Below are 17839 nucleotides of genomic sequence, written 5' to 3' on the forward strand. Positions count from 1 at the left end.
AGGCAAAACCAACACACTGAAGCCATAATAAGACTTGAAAGTCATCATTTTACATCTGAAAAATAACCGCACCTACTGCTCCTGTAATCAGCCCTCCAAACAAGTCCTCATTTGGGTTGATGCATGCCATTTGCATTCTTGCCTTGGCGATATTTCTGCTATGACCTCTCACTGCCAACTGTAAATCATCAGCTATTTTTCTTGAATTGCACAGTCATCTCAATATGAACAGTAAGTGTGTTACTTCTTTTTATGGTGTCAATTACTTTGCTGGTTAGCTTGTTGCTGAATTCTGAGCTAAGACCACAAGAAGAACCCTGCTCAGTCCGACCAAAGGACTGTCTAGTCCAGCACAGTGGCCAGCCAGATGTCTGTGGGAAGCCCCATGAGACCTACTGCTTGCGTTTCACAGCAGCTGGTATTCCAAGGGCCTGATTCTGGAGGTAGTGCACAGCCACTATGACTGGTAGCCTTTTCATCAATGAATTGCTCCAAGCCCCTTTTCTCTGCATCAGACATAATTTTATACATGTATTATTGTTCTTGATTGTATTTTCTATCTGCCGTTCATCAAAAAGTCTCCCAATGTGGGTTACAGGATATATAGATGCAATTAATACAGTAACAAACAACCAGTCCCCAACACATACACACCAATACATGGAGGACACAACTCAATTCTTCAGCTTTCAAAGGCCATGGTAAAGAGATTCCGCCATTGACGGAAGCTGTAGAGATAATGCCAGATGCATCTCTGTGAATAGGGAATTCCACATTACTGGGGCCAACACCGAGAAGGCCCTCTCACAAGTCATGGCCCACAGAAACTCTGAAAGTAGAGAAGCCACCTAGAGGGAGTCATTTAGGGCTTTAAACATTAGTGTAAACATCTTGAATTGGGTTTAGAGCTAATAGGCAACCAGTGTGGTTACTTTGAAGTGTAGCATGGGTTCTCACAGTAGGTGGCACTAGTTGTAGCTTTCAAATCATTTTGAAGAGCACATTGCAATAATCTAATCTGGCAGTCTGAAGGGGGCCACAGATGGTGAACCAGCTGGACCTACAATAAGGCACTCCTAGCCATATAGGTTACCTGTGGCAAGAAGTACTTTTCAGGGACAAAAAAAATATGCAATAGATGTGTGGATGCAATTCATGTGTGGATTGGAGGGGGGGGGGAGTACTCAGTCTCCATTGATTCTGGAATGAAATAAAATGTTGCGTGTACACAGCCTTAACAGATTTATTTGGGTTCTGTTCCTAAATTGATCAGTTTATAAAGCAGCAAACATAATTTATACATAACGAAATACAGACTCTTAATCTGACCAACATGGGAAGGTGCAATGTCAAAGGAATAAAACAGCTTTATGCTGAGGAAGGGAACTCAAGGAATTTAAACTAGGGCTACAATATTTAGTTGCTAATCTGTTAGAACAGGCACGTCCAACTCCCAAGAGACTGAGATCTACTCCCAGTATAATAAAACTGGCAGTGATCTTACCCATTGCCATTAGAGGGAGGAGGAGCATGCGTGGGTGTGTGCATGTGTGGAAGAGGAGGATTGCACAGAGTTCCTGAGCTTGTTGATCTTATTTAACCGCAGGCGGGGGGGGGGGGGGAGGCTAACCATTAACTACGACACTAACAAGAAGACTATAAAAGATCGCCATTTTGACACTACGTAGGGATAGAGCGAGGGGGCAGGGGTGGGAACATTCATTATACATTTCTTTTAATCCTGCGATCAACCGCAATCATCCGGGGATCTACCTGTTGATCATGGTCAACCGGTTGGACATCACTGTGTTAGAAGATCATTCTTTTTCTATAACGCATGTGTACATAATATAAAACAAAGGGAATACTTTGCCCTCAAAACTATTATTTTCACTCATTTCCAAATTTAAATGTTTAGTTCACTGATTAAAGGCAGCAAACCCATTACCCCTTTCCTGGGAGTAAATCTCACTGAACTCAATGGGACTTCCTTCTGCGTAGACATATAAAGGCTTGCACTGTAAAAATCCATGTAGTGTAAAACTCATATTATTAATTAACTTAAAGGTCATAGTCCCAATTAAAATTTCTGAGATCCAGAAACCAATCTAATCTAGTAGAAGGACAAAATTAAAGCTAGAATAAATGTTCTCTTTTTCTAATCTATTTTTTAAAAAGAAGATTATCGTAATTATTTTTTATTTAAATTGCAGTAGCATTATAACAAGGAAATGATAATAGGGTGGGGGAAAATATTTGATTTGCAAATATATGGAATATGTAAGATCTTCTCTGATTGGAATGAAAGTTCCTGAATCCATACTATATTTCCAAGGTCAATGCGATGGTAGCACTGCAGTCTTTTACAATTTCAAAAGAGAACCTAAAGTATAAGAAAGTTTGATGTAGCTCTTCAAATGGTTTACTATAAAGAAAGACCACAAGGGTATTCAAGTGTAATTCAGCCTCCTAGAATATTGCTGAATTTTCTCCTAAAAGCTATTAGACACATTTGACTGGGTTTTCTGCCGGCTTCTTCGATGAGGAAGGCCTTTGGAATTTCTTGTCGCCGCTGACCCTTTCAAGGAAGTTCTGAAGGATGGTTTTTTCTGAACAAACAAGTGAAAGAAAACGTATCACTAAAACTAGAATAACCAGACCTACGCAACATCAATAATGATTTCACATTAGAACAGGAAATAGGTGGGATATCAAAGGGTCAAATCCGATATGACATTAACGTATCTTTGCTTTTTTGTATATGTTCTGTTTGTTTTACATTGGGCTTTTCTTTTTCAAGCAACCTGTTCCCTTGCTGAATCAGAAAGAGCTGACTGGACTGGACTACAAGGGGTCAATTACTCTCCAGTTTTTCCACTGCCTTTTGGTACAGTATGTCAATGATTGTGTGGGATGGATTTTAGTGTACTGAGGGAAACAACAGGAATTCTCCCTTAAAATTAGTTTAAAGGAAGCCATTAATGTATAAGAGGTAGAAAATCTCCTTCCAGTGTGGCCCAGTCCCATGGTTGGACCCTTGTGTGACACCTCACTGGTCTCCTTTGGAACTTGCTGGGCCTGCAACTGTTTGCTTTCTCTACTTTGCTGGGCATAGCTATGGGCCAAAAGTAGCTGGGGGGCAGGGGCGGGCAAAAATTGAGATAGTTTGGCAAAGGCACTGATATTCCTTCCGCTTTCCCCAATGTTCCCGCCGCTGCTCCAGTCTTTGAGTTTCTAAGCTCTCTTGCCCATTCACAGTCACTCACTTTTATTTATACTTCACCCATTCACGCGCTCATCCATTTGCTCACTGACTTACTTACCAGGATACCTGTAAAAAATATTTCGTATTTATATTTTGTAATTCTGCAGCTTTGCTCAGAAAAGTGGCCTATAAATAGTACAAACACACACATTCACTAATTCACTCACTCAACCATTCACCCACTCATTCACTTGCCCGCTTTTGGTTAGCTAGGGCTTTTGGGTGGTTAAGCTATTGGTGACAGCAGAAGTGTCCACCTGTCTAGGCCTTCCAGTGTGCCAGCCCACCAGCTACCTAGGGCACCTAGTCACCTGTTACACCAGGAGAACATAAAAGCAACACACCAACTACCTGGAAGCAGTAAGTAGCTCAAGTAGTAGCTGAGCTCAGTGAGATAAACCTTAGGCACCAAAACCCCATAGGCCAGTCATGTGCACATTAGATGCAAAGACAAACTTAATGCTGTGTCCAGTTTGTCCCAAACTCTGTCTAGTTAACCTGTAACAAAATCAATCCTTCTAACCAGAAATACTTTTGTCATACAGACCAGGGGTAGACAGATGTCTAGGCTCATGCAAGTTTGTTTTTCCCTCCCTACAGGAACCCAGAGGTTCATCAGGTGCAAGCATACCCTTAGAATTAAATAATGAAGAAATTGTTCCAAGTATCAGAACTGAAACTGATCTCATAGTGCCACACACAAATCCACTCTTTGTTACCATCCCACACCTATTTTCTTTATTTCAGGCACATAATTTGGGGAGGGAGGGAGTCATTTTGTTGCTGTCACTGTTAAACAAGTGGGAGTCAGAAATCCTTGCCAATGCATTGGGAATAATCCAGAGATTGCCCATAGATCCTGGCCTACCATCTCCCCACCCCTGATATAAACTGGAGGGTTGATGTTAGGGATTGGCATAATCAGGCACCTGTCTAGACCAGTGCTATTTTTCTAGAAAAAGGGGTGCTGGAACTCACTATGAAGGCTTCCCTTGTTTTTCTTATTCTTCTATTAATAATAATAATAATAATAATAATAATAATAATAATAATAATACTATTATTACTTATTAAATTTATATACTGCCCTTTACCCAGGAGTCTCAGGGTGGTTCACAGAATAAAACCAAGATATAAAACCACAAGATACCTAATAAAAATAAAAACAACCACCCAATAGCCCCCCACAAAGAACACATTTTAAACGGGCATAGGCTGTAAATTGGATCAACCAAAGGCCTGGTTAAAAAGGAACGTTTTTGCCTGGCGCCTAAAAGTGTATAATGAGGGCACCAGGCAAACTTCCCTGGGGAGAGGATTCCACAGACGGGGAGCCACTGCAGAGAAGGCCCGTTCTCGTGTTGCCACCCTCTGAACCTCTGAACTGGTAATGGCACCCACCTGAGAATTGACAGAACTGAGTTCCAGCTGAAAAAAAGCCCTGGTCTAGGCCCATGCCCACTACCAATCCCTAGAGCCTCCTGTCCTGACCCTTCCTCTGGTTTCTGCTGAAAACAAGAATATGTTTCCTGTGACTCCGACTAGGCAGTGAGATATATTTTTTGTGATAAATGAGGTGAGTGAGCCTCTAGCGGGCTCACTTGTAAAATTATGCCCAAGCATATGCACCCTGAGCCGCTCTACAGTTTCTCCTTCCTTGTTACGCCTCAGGTCCTGCCACACACACAGCCTGCTATGAGGCAATGTGAGAATCCCGTTTTCTCCAAATGGCCAAAGGATGTGACAAATGAAGGGGATGGTCAGTAATAGGAGCAGAGGAGGACCAGGGCAGGAGGCAGCAGTTGTGAAAATCATTGCATCAGCATTGGGCATTACCTATATTTTTCAGAGGAAATCCTTCTGGGCTTCCTATAGGAAATACCTGGAAAATAAAAAATAGGCTAGGAATATGTTGTTGTTTTTCCTTGACAGAGGGTCTGTGCCTTTGGAGGCTGCATGAGAAACAGAAATTCAAAAGGTGCAGCTTTCCACCTGTTACTGCAGGGATGAGGAACCTGTGGCCCTCCCAGTGTTGCTGGACTACAACTCCCAGAATCCCTAGCACATTGGCCATGCTGGCTGGAGCTGATGGGAGTTGGAGTGCCATAGGTTCCCTTATCCCTGTGTTACTGCGGCTCCATCTGGAGGAAAATGGAGCCTGCTGAATCTCTGCCATGCACAGAGCCTCTTTCAAGAAAAAAGAGTATATGGCAATCATCACAGAGCAAAGGAAAAGAGAAAGAGCACTGCCCTGTAACCCTTCAGAGAGAAAAGCCCCAGAAAAACCCTACAAAGCGGGAGGGAAGGTGGAGAAAATAACTCACTGGCTTCGTATATAGTCACCAAAACAGCACAGATAATTCGGCCATCACATCAAACTTAATAGGAGGAAACAAAGATGCCTGGTGTGCTTCTGTCACTAAGTAGACCTGGATCTAGTCAGCCACCTGGATGGGAACAGCTCGGATATCATTCTAGTGATGCATCATCCAATATGATTCAGTTCTCTGAGTGCCATTACTTTTGTAGCCAAAATGACAATAGTCATGCACAAGATGGAGGTATCAGCAAACCAGGGGTAACCTTGAGGTTTTTAGAGAGAGAGAAATGGAGGAGAAGAAGACACCCTCCCCTTCAAACAGCCCAATGAGGGCTGAGCATACCCAGTGCCCACAGAATGCTTTCTGCCGGATGAGTTAAAGAAGAAACCCTGAAAGATGGGAGGAAAGGGGAATGGAACAGAGAGATGGTGGAAAGGCAGAAGAGGAGACACATAGATATAAAGACACACGCACTTGCTCTCTTGGTAGTAGCCAGCCACTGCCCATTCTCTCTCAGCAGCCAGCAACTTGAAATGTCTGGTGTGTATGCAGCCTTGATCCCCCCCCCCCCCATGGGCTCCTGCTCATTCATTCACTCTTGCATCAGCCAGCACCTGCCCGTTCACTTGCTCACTCACTCACTAGTCAGCAAGCCACCTATTCACGTATTCATTCACCCATAGGCTCTCAGCTGTTCCGCCTCTCACAAGCCATTCACTTGTTCTCTCGCTAGCAACCTGCCTACCTGTTCACTTGTTCTCTTGGCAGCTGCCGCTCACTCGTTTACTTGGAGTAGGGAGAGCTTTGAAGGCTCCCCTCTCCAAACATACACGTACAAACAACATTTTCTTGCAAGACCCCCAACTTGTCCCCATTCTTTCCCACCTTCAGTCAAAAAAACCGCACAGCCAAAACAATATCACAAACAGAAAGATATATCAGCAAACTCAGAGGAATCTAGAGGTCAGCAGAAGTAGGAAAGATCTTTAGGGGGAAACCCCATGGGGAAGTAGAAAATAAAACCAAACATCCCGGCGAAGACTGAGCAATGTTCAGTTGCATTTGAGTGCTGACTGACAGTTTAAGGGTGGGACCACAGGAGGGAGAATGGAGTATCCTGTAAAAGGAAGATGGAGGAAGAGACACATAGATTTAAAAAGGGGAGAATTATCACATTGAGCATGACCTCATGGATAGAAGTGAGAACTGCCCATAGACATCAATGGACAAATCTAAATTCTTAATGTAGTTGAATTTGGGCACTAGTACCCCACCCACCCTAAAAAAACCCCCAAAAGGTAGCAGTAGCAGCAAAGAGAAAAGCTCCTGCTGTTTTAACTCAGTTAATATTTCAGGTGAAACATGCATTTTAAAAAATAACCAGCCAATGCAAATTCCAAAGCAAATGATGTCAATTGTCCCGATACTGGAAGCTGGAGAGGCTGTGCTTGGGACAAGGCAGTTTATGACAGCTTTGCAGTGTAGATCACACTAAACACTGCAAGTGGTTTACAACTGGAGTGTTGTCCAGATGTATTAGACCACTACTGCAGTTGGGAATTAGGCAGAGGCTGTCTGTAATATACAACAACCCTGCAATGTTAATCCACTGTTTTTATCCCCACATTGCATGTTGGGCTGAGGAAGTAGTCTGCAACAGCATTGCGTTATGTTATATATCCCTATTACAAGTTGGAGGGCTGTGCTGAGAGAGTAGAGTTGGCTTCCTCCAGTGAGAAATCCCCTCTTAGGTCAATCTACTTAATTTCCCTCTCATACTTCCTCCCAGGTCAATTCAAGTACTCAATAGCATGCAGGAGCCTTATGCTCTACTGACTGCCATGCAAACTGGTGACCCTTGGAAATACTAGAAAACCAAAATTGTGGACATGGACCCAAATAACAGCAGAGACTCCTGTCTTTCATGCTAACTTTTGGGGGAGTTTTCTACCTGCTCAGCCATGGATGGCTACACACACCCAAGATACACTGCAACATTTTGTTGCAGAGCCCCACTTGCATCATTTTAATCTTCTGGGACATAGGGCAGGAGATAAATATTATGACTAATTTGATCATGTACATTGTTCAAACTATCCTGGTCCTACAATCTTCCCTGCAGACAAACACAGGCACAGAATCTATAGTAGTTGAAACTGCATGATTTTAAGTCTCAAAACTGTCAAGTAATTCATTTGGCTGAGCAAACAGAATCAGATCAGCTCTACAAATGGAAAAATGAGAACACTTAGAATATTTTGTCATTCAGGAAGTCTTCGCTGCTTTTGGCTCCCCCAACGCCTACTGCAGTTTATTATCCTCCACCCTCACCTACCTGGATGAGGAGCTCTGTCCACATATGCTTTAATTTCTTCTGGGTCTAAAGAATTCAAAACAGACAGGATCTCATTATAATCTTTCCCAAAATCTCTCTGGTATGTGGTCAGATGCTTGGTATGTTCATGATTCCAGATCTGAGCAAAAGATACTGAAGGAACTGTGAAGAGAAGCCAAAAAGAGAGAAGTGAAACCATGAAATAAAGAAACCACACCACTGTTCCCCCGCCCCTTCCTCTGGAATGCTCTGGCTTTCCAATTCCAAGTTTTGCCATAATAATGACAAAGGATGCCTCTCAGGTGATCTGTTGTTCAGGAGTACCCACAATGGCAGTGCATGATTCTGATGGACTTTTCCCTTATAGGTCAATAACTCATATGCTGTGATTTCTACTGATGGAACTCAAAGATTAATGTAACCAATGACATCTTTGCTGATAACAAGCACGAGTGTAAATAAAATCACAAATCAATATGCAGGACCTAACATTTCACAAAGGCAGGGACTTAGTTAATAATGATGTACAATTTCCAAAGCACAAGTACTTTTCCAAATGTGCACTTGTTTTTCAGTTATATGGAGTCTAGAATTATTTCCGTGAGATAGTACTTCGTTTGCCTTTTTCAGGCACTCAAACAGCACATAATTAATAGCTGTGAAAATACAACTTCCCTATAATAGCATGTAATAATTATTAGCCCTTTGTGAAAAGTAGTCAACATATTCTCTATTCAATATTGCCTGCAATGCCGCTTTAAGGGATATAAAGAAGAAACTATATTTTCTTTTCCTCTTTTTAGTCAGGGAGAATACTGGAGTGGGAGAGAACCTATTTTAGGTTATATGGTGGATTGGGTTTCTGTAATGCTTAATTATACTGATGTAAGCCACCTTAGATATTTTTCTTGGAAATATCGTTTAAAAATAAAATTAAAATTAAAAAGTTCTTTAAAAATAAAGCAATAACAGAATAATTTAGTGGCGAGTTTCCTTCAAGCTAACCACATGTGTCGCCTTGCCCCTGTGATTGAGGGGGCCCAGGGCTGCATGATGTCAGCACCCCCGGCGGTGTGCAAACATTGTCCATGCATGCCATGCATGCCGATGGAAAAGTTTGGGGGCCCCGGCCCTCTGATTTGAAATTTTGGGAGGGGCCTTGGCCCCCACTGCCCCCCATACTTGGTGCCGTGGTTTCGTTGTGGTGGATGCCAAGACCATTGCCTATTCCATAGTACAGTAAGAGCAATTCTCCTATGCAACCTACTGGGTCTAAGTGGCTCTTGGGAGAAGAAATCCTCTTTCTCTCATTTTCTTTGGAAACCTCAGCATTACTGCTCAAATATGTATTATCTGCCTACATTTGCAAGAAAATGGGGTTCAGTGAACCAAATTCCAAAACTGGGCTTCAAACCCAGAGTTTCATCTATTTTATTGCACCCAAAAATATCCTTACCAGCGCCTTTCACTGGAATATGGCGCTTCGCATTACATCCATATTTCCAAGTATAGTCCCTTAAATCTGGATTATTGGCTTGGGGCTGGTAATTATGCCTGAATTCAGTATCTGGTGGCTTGGGGACTAACATTTTCCAGTCTGAAGGAGCAGGAGCACCATCTCTTGGAGCACCTGAAATGAAAGACTAATGATGCGGCAAATGTAAAGAGCAAATAAATTTCTTTTTATAAAAAACGTGGAGGAGAAATCACACAAAAAGCAAATGACAGAAAGCCAGTTAAGCTGCAGTCCTATACACACTTTCATGGGAATTAAGTCCCATGGAACTTAATGAGGCTTACTTCTTAAAAAGTTGGAAGGGACCCCAAGGGCTCATCTAGTCCAACCCTCTGCAATGCATGAATCTCGACTAAAGCATCTATGACAGATGGCCATCCAACCTCTGCTTAAAAACCTCCAAGGAAGGAGAGTCCATAACCTTCCAAGGGATTCTCTTACACGGTTGAACAGCCATAAAGTTCTTCCTAATGTTGAGTCAAAATCTCTTTTCTTCTAACTTGAAGCCATTGATTCAAGTCCTACCCTCCAGGACATAAGACAAGCTTGCTCCATTTTCCATGTGACAGCCCTTTAGATATTTGAAGGTGGCGATCATATCTCCTCAATCTCCTCTTTTCCAGGCTAAACATACCCAATTCTTTCAGCCATTCTTCATAAAGCTTGGTTTCCAGTCATTTTGGACATATGCATATGATTTCTTTACCAAACATGAGACTCTTAATCTCAGGATCATGTGTTCAAGCCCCACATTAGGCAAAAGATTCCAGCACTGCAGGGTGTTCCTTCCAACTCTACAATTCCATGATTCTTTGATTCTAGGACATACAGAATCTAAGTTAAATGCTATCTTCCATGACAGACTGGAGATGTTTCTGACTGAAACATGCCTCTTTGGCTTTCAACTATAGATGCAGCCGTAAACCTCAACTTGACCTCAATAATAATACTGTCAAAGAAGGAAGGGAAGCCAAAGTCCTCACCTGGTTGTATTCCTAAATAATCTCTTGCATAAGCTGTTTTATACTGTTTTTTTAATACATCCTCGATCTCTTGCTTACTAATAGGTTTTGTCCAAGGTGAATAACTTTCTATAGATATTGGTGTTTCCTCTCGAGGCATTTGCCAAATCAGGAACCGCTAACAATGTAGAAAGTGGGGAGGGGGAGGAGAGAGACTGAATATGAAAATGCTGATTAAAAATGCATTTCATATAAACCGGTCTTCTCTGTTGTTCAATAATCATTTTTCCTCTTTCTAAGGAAAATGCCTATAAACATGTCAGATTAAACCACAGTTAAGAACAAACTGTGGTTTAATAACCACAGTGAATAAGCAAAGTGCTCAGAAGTTCTCGCTGAGTTCCTCCTTGGGCAACCATCGGTCCATCTAGTTTTAGTGCAGAACATAGAAGCTAGATTGTTAACTGAAACAAGAAACTATGAACATATAATGCTGGTCCTGGCACAACCACACTGGTTGCCAATTAGTTTCCGGGCCCAATTCAAAGTGTTGGTTTTGAGCTTTAAAGCCTTAGACGGCTTTAAAGGACCACCTTTCCTGATAGGTACCCACCCAGACCCAGAGATTGCCATCTGAGTCCTCTTTAAACACCACGTTCAATGGAGGTCTAGAGAGCAGTGACAAGTCTTCTCTGCAGTAGCTCCCCATTTATGATGGAATGCTCTCCCCAAGGAAACCTGCCTGAGCCAACCATGTAATTATTTCAGTGCTAGGCAAATATGTTTTTCCCCTCTGCAACAATGATATATCACATTGACGGGCAGCAACTCTTCAAGGTTTCAGATAGGATTCTTTCCCAGTCCTACCTCAAGTTCTTGGGGGTTGAATCAGGACCTTCTGCATGCAATGCACGTGCTCTGCTATTGAGCTACAACCCTATGCTTTGCGCATTACTGTCCCAAATTCTGCTGAGGCCAAACTAGATGTGACATTAAGCATACAATGGGTTCCTGTGTGCTTGGCTTTTGTTTACTAAATCTCAGGCACTGCAACCCCCTCAGCCCAACCCAGAGTGGGATTGCGGCTTGGGGAAAGAACAGATCTAACCTTTTGCCTTGACAGTCTTTTAAATCCAGACTGGATTCCCCACAGCTGCTACCTTCCCCAGAAGCAAAGTGGCTCTTAGCATGTTTACTTGGCGTCTCATTCAACTCAAGTGAAACTTGCTTCTGAGTAAACACGCATAGAGTTGGGCTGCATGCTTCTGGTTGCTAAGTCTTTCCTTTCCCCTGACAATCCTCTTTGACGATTTGGTGTTTCCAAAACCAGATATCCTCCAATAGGTCATTTCATATAAAAGTAAAATGCAAAGCACATGTAAAACCTTGGGTAGAACAAGTGCATTCCTTACTTCTCCAGGCTGAGGATTGTTTCTCCTTGCAGAGCCAGCCCTTATAGGTTCAGCCTTGGAATAAGGCTTCCAACAGAACTCATCTCTGTAGTTATTCCTTCCAGTAGGCTCATCTACTTGAAAGGGAATGACATGCCCTTTGCCTGCTCTGGCACTGCAAGAAACAATTGAGATGTTAATGAAATACAATCATGGCTGCTACCTTTCAACTGCTCCTGTTTTAAGTACAGTACAGTGGACGCTCGGGTTGTGAACTTGATCCACGCATCTGTTCGTCTGTGCACGCGTGGGTTGCGATTCGGCGCTTCAGTGCATGCACAAAACGCAATTTAGCGCTTCTGCGCATGCGCGACCGCTGAAACCCGTGGTCCGTAACCCGAAAAAACGCAACCTGAAGCATCTGTAACCCAAGGTATGACTGTACTTAAGAACTGTCTTATCCTAGTTGGATCATCTAGCTGAGTACAGTGGTACCTCTGGTTGCGAACAGGATCCGTTCCGGAGTCCCATTCCCAACATGAGCAGAATGCAACCCGCGTCTGCGCATGCGCGGGTCATGATGCGCCACTTCTGCGTATGCGCATGATGTCATTTTGAGCGTCTGCGCATGCGTGAGCGGTGAAACCTGGAAGTAACCTATTCCATTACTTCCGGGTCACCGCAGGACATATCATGAAAGAATGTAACCTGAACCGAACATAACAAGAGGTATGCCTGCATTGTCTTCACCAGGGGCGGAGGAAGGGGGTGCAGTGGGGGCAGGTCACCCCGGGTATCACCACTGGGGGGGTGACAAAATGCTGGGGGCGCTCACCGTGAGGCCTGCAGTGTGCCCGAGCCACGCATCTCTCCTAGGAGTGACACGGTAGCTTGGGTGCCCGCAGGCTCCGCACTGCCCCAAACGGTCCGCCCGCCTTCTCCCCCTCAGCTGTAGAGGCAGGCAGACTCCTCAGAGGCCCCGCAGAGCATCCTGCCCAGGTAGGGCTGGAAATGACCCACATCTGAAACCCTGATGATCTGCTGCCAATTTTGTGTGAAGACCAGTGATGGAGCAAGCCGATCAGGCCCCTGGACACAGGGCACATGTGCCACCCCAGGCACCCAATCAGCTTGATTCGCCGCTGGTCTTCACACAAAATTGGCAGCAGATCACCAGGGTTTCAGATGTGGGTCATTTCCAGCCCTACTTGACTTGAACCTGGGACCGACTGCATGCAGAACATATGCTCTGCCACTGTGCTGAGGCCTTGCCTCCATTGGGAAGGACAGGAGGAAACAGATGCGACTGAACCAGAGACAAGGGAGAGGTGAAAAAGAGACCATAGCTCAGTGATCGAGAACATATGCTTTGCATGCAGAAGGTTCCAGATTCAGTTACTGGAATCTCCAGTTTAAGGATCAGAGTATGTTAAAGACTTGCACCTGACACACTGGAGAGCTGCTGCCAGTCTGAGTAGACAACTGGACATTTCAGAGAGGAAGTGTTCTAAAGGAAGGAACTGTGAAGCAAAGGGAGCAGTGAAATCAAAATTTGCTAGCTGTGATGGTTTCATAAGATGGGTGGGGGAGTTGGTCTTCCAGATGTTGCTTGACTACAAGTCCCATCATCCCTGACCATTGGCTATGCTGGCTGGGGTTGTTGGAAATGGGAGTCCAACCACATCTGGAGGGCCAACTCTGCTCTGCCAGCTCCTTGTGCTACTTTTGGTGGCATATTGCATGTGGCAAGGCAACCTCTAGAAGACAGCAGGAGCTCCCACCTGCCAAATGTCTCTATATGGACATTAAAAGTGCACAGAGCCTCTCCAGTCCAGAATTTCACAGCCTTAAACAACATGTGTACTCCAGGCCCAAAGGTAACAGGGGCTCCATTTCTAGTTGTATTCAGGGCAGAGCATTCTATATAGTCTCCAAAGTGAAGCATTTTAAATATTATTTCTACATGATAGTTATAGGGCCCAACTACCGGTACTTGGTACTTTACACAATCTTTTATCTTCACTTTCCTTTTCTAGTGGTGCTGATCAGATACAGATACATGCTAATAAAAGGAGCCAAACAGCAAAGGCTTTTGAAAAGAATGCTTGAATGGTTTGAATAAGTTAAATCGGTATCATCTTACCAATCTGCACCAGGATCTGTTGCAGGATTAAAGACAAAATCGTGTCTCATTGTCGTTTCATAAGGATCCCACTTTAGTCTGCCTACTAAAAACAGCAACTGTAAGTGCTATAAATTCTAAACACTTACTAGTGTAATTTCTTTTTACTAATCAGTAATGAGAAAAACAGTGGGTGAACTATTTTCCCAAAAACTATTTGAAGTGTCTTGGCACCAATGGAAGCTTGTTTCTCAATGCAAATAACAGCCTTTGGGAAGGGGGTAATCTGGATCAGGACCACAGGGTCCTCCTTTTCCCATAAGGTGAACCTGATTGAGATTCCCCTTCCCAAAGCATATTATTTCCTTTAAAAAAATATAACCATGCAGCAGTTAGTTGCATGGTTATTGTCACATTGAGGTGATCACTTAAGCTACAGATATAGAAAACAGCCTTACATTTTAGCCAGTTCACGAAACTGACGATTCTGCATTGCCTTTTCTCTCTCTCAGAACCAGCCAACTGGCACTCTACCTTTGCAAAGAACTTTTACAAAGCAACATTCAGGATCCATTCTGATTTGATTTAAAGAGACAGTACACTATCCCTTTTAAGAACTTTCTGCCACTTATCAAAGTGTTCTCATATACTGTTCTCATAATGTGAGTTGTAGAATTATACTCACAACAACCATCCATGTAACAGTGAACATAAACTGTGAGAATGGTAAAATAAAAAAATAAGAAATCTTCTTGTGTATATTCCAAACTAAATAAAAATAAAAATTAGTCTCATCCTCAGAATCAATTGGATTTTTAAAAGCTTAATTTTGACCAGACGGTATCCTTAGACAGCCTATGTGCCAATTAGGTACAGTTAATACACTTCAAAAATTTTTAAAAAATATTATTTTACTAAATTTACTTCTTTGAGCAATGTTGCCTGCAATAAAAGATATGTGAATGAGTAAAACAAAAGTTCTGGGTTACTCATCCAGTTGTTTGAATATTATTTCCAAATTTGCTAAGCCTTGCAGGAATACATGACTTGCAGGAATTCAACTGGTACATTTTTTTCTGGAAAGCACCAGGCTTGAATGCCAGTGGATAAGTTTTATTCCCCCCCCCCCCCCAGTCTCATGGTACCCCTGATTTCTACCATTAAAAGGGCTTTGTGTCTTCATGTTTATATATCTTTAGCCTCAGCTCAAAGAAAATCATTCTGCCATGTGATACTTTGTACATTTATATTAATTACATATACTGTACTAATATGCATTTTTTTTAAAAAAAACATTCCATAATTCATATTTATTTTGCCTTTTGTCTCAGGAGCTCATGGTGGCCTTTCCCTATCATATCTTCACAACAACCCTGCGAGGTAGATTTGCTTGAGAGAGAAAAGGTCCAAAGTCACACTGTGACCTTCATGGCTGAGTGGGGATTTGAACCTGGGTCTTTACCAGTCCAAGACCAACACTCTAACCATATGGCTGGTTACCATATGCTCAAGAAATTTTGGCACCTGAGGCGAACCATGAAATGACTAGTTATAACTTCCTTCCAGTAGCACCTTAAAGACCAACTTAGTTGGTCTTTAAGGTGCTACTGGAAGGAATTTTTTTTGTTTTGACTATGGCAGACCAACACAGCTACCTATCTGTAACTAGTTATAACTTGAGATAGATGAAGGGCCAAAGATAGATGAAGGGCCGGCCCACCCACGAAGCAAGGTGAGGCAACTGTCTCATGTGGCAGGATCCACAGGGGCAGCAGATCCAGATGTAGCTCTTTATTCTCCTCTTGTCCCTGATGTAGATCTTCACTCATCCCTTTTTCCCTGGCGGAAGGGGAGGCCGCCATTTTGTGGTCCGCCTCAAGTGCCAAAATCTCTTGATGACTAGCTTGCATATTTTAATAAAGTATTCCAAACACTCCAGGCATGCATAATATTGTGCCCCTAACCATGCATAACATAATCAAACCAATATATGGCCCCCGCCCCGACTCAAATCCCACCTAACTCTTTCTACCCTTACCCCGCCCCCGCTCCCCACAGCAAAGTTATCTGGCAAGGAGCTAAGGGCAATGAACTTCACGGTGGCTAATGCGCAAGCTCCTTTTTTCGCGCCTGCGCGTCCTGGCCGTTCTAGATTCCCCCCCCCTCCCGCCCGCGTTCTAACCCTCTGAGCGAAGCGGGAAAAGTTTTCTCACCCGGGGGCGCCGGCCGCGCTGACCTGGGTCTCCACGGAGGGACAAAGGGAATGGAGGCCGGTGGCGGCGGCATGGCGGTGCCATGGATGGGCGGCAGGAGAGGGCCGGCCTCGCGCTCTGGGGGCTCCATGCGGGCCGGGTTAGCTCCAACCCACCCGAGCGCTGTATTCCGCTGCCGGCGAGGGGGGCGCAGAAGAGACGCGGGGCGAGATGGCGAAGGGAGGATGCCGCGCCAAGACGGGCGGCGGAGCTGTCGGGAGGCGGCGGGGGACACCCTGGGCGCTGCTGGCCGCTCGGTTGCCCCGGCGCCGGGCTTGTTATTGTGACCAAGGGAGGGAGCCGGTGACTTTACACCCTTTCCTGCCTCGCCAGGGCAGGGTGAGGTTTCACAGCAGGCAGGAGGGCAGAGAGGGAGGTCGCCTCTGGGGTGGCCAGAGAAAGTGGTCCTTTTAAAGTCCACAACAGCAAGTCCATGGTTTAATAATCGTATTATTATTAATAATAATATTTTGTAGTAGATGGGCATACCTGTTCTTTTTGAATTTTGGAGTTTTTGGATAATTCCCACGATGGAATCTACACACACATAAAAACCGTTCTGAAAATTCTTTTTTTAAAAAGCGTTTTTAAAAATACATTGAATTTTCCATCGCCATTATGTTCTATATTGCATCGTTGAGTCACTTTGTATATTGCACATAAAGCACACTTAAAACGTTTTATTTGCATCTGTATAGGTGAGTTAGTTATCCCACTTGCTCTCTCACACACCCCTGCTAAATGTTTCTGGGGGGGTTTTCTGCTCAGGAATCTAGACTGCCTTTTGTCCCCAGCTATCCCAAATGGACTGATTATATTTGGTTAGTCTGCAGGCAGACTAGGGTTGCCAACTTCTTTTTATACAGGATTCCTGCTACATTAATAGCTGATTGCCTGAAATCACTTTTAAGAGCTTCACCTTTTCTTTGCTGAGCATGAAGATGCAATGATAGGGAAAGTTTTGTCTGATTTTTTGGGGGGTTTTGTACTTCTAAAAGAATCTGAATCCTGGGCATGTCAAACAACGGCAATTGCTGGTTTTGGAGTGAAGGCTAAGTAGAACTGCAGCGCAGGTGGAATATTTGTAGTTACCCACCCTAGCATTTCAAACATGGACTGCAAGAAACTAGGCATGTGTCAGCATTGTCCTGTCATTCATGTGCCTGCTATCGTTGCTATCCCTTAATTCCTTGTTTGTAAGAAAATAGTAAAAATTATCATTTACCAGATGGACCATTCCACATCCCAGATTTCATGTTACCCTGTGAATGAGACTAACATGTTCAAAAGTGCATGTATTACATAGCTGCACTTATTTTATTTTTTAAAAGCATGATTGCTTGGAGCTTCCTATCAAGTAATAAACACAAACTTTGTTATTTCATAGTACATGGTCATGGTATGTGTGCATGACATTCTCTTCCCAAAAATATAAAGTGTAGTTGACACATACAGGTACTCTATAGTTATTCTATAGTTAAACTATGGAATTTGCTCCCACAAGGGGCAGTGATAGCCACCAACCAGGATAACTTTAAAAGAGCATTAGATAAATTCATGGAGGATAAGGCTGGCATGGCTACTAAGCCTGGTTGGTATTTATTGTATATATTTCATCCATTGCTGTAAGTTGCCATTAGGGCACATCTGGAGGGACACAGGTCCCCCATCCCTG

At 43.5% G+C, this 17839-nt stretch overlaps 1 protein-coding gene across 12 annotated transcripts; it reads right to left on the minus strand.

Moving 5' to 3' along the window:
- Positions 1-1218: 1218 nt before the first annotated feature.
- On the minus strand, positions 1219-16461 carry TEX26 (testis expressed 26). Of its 12 annotated transcripts, none has more exons than XR_014563634.1 (8): positions 15633-15801; positions 13934-14018; positions 11812-11965; positions 10421-10577; positions 9378-9551; positions 7922-8083; positions 5590-5712; positions 2183-2609 (listed from the first exon to the last, which is right to left on the minus strand). XR_014563634.1 is itself a non-coding variant. In XM_083737245.1 (8 exons), exons 1-8 carry the CDS (start codon positions 15772-15774, stop codon positions 2582-2584), a joined length of 948 nt encoding a protein of 315 aa, XP_083593371.1. In that variant the 5' UTR covers positions 15775-15801; the 3' UTR covers positions 2183-2581. The 12 variants fall into 12 exon arrangements, 10 of the variants coding, with proteins under 10 accessions (XP_083593369.1, XP_083593370.1, XP_083593368.1 ...); XM_083737245.1 differs by lacking the exon at positions 5590-5712 and adding an exon at positions 5102-5147; XR_014563635.1 differs by lacking the exon at positions 2183-2609 and adding an exon at positions 5102-5147.
- Positions 16462-17839: the final 1378 nt, after the last annotated feature.

The sequence above is a fragment of the Podarcis gaigeae genome, assembly GCF_964106915.1.
Source record: "Podarcis gaigeae genome assembly, chromosome: 4".
In the NCBI taxonomy this organism is placed as follows: domain Eukaryota; kingdom Metazoa; phylum Chordata; class Lepidosauria; order Squamata; family Lacertidae; genus Podarcis; species Podarcis gaigeae.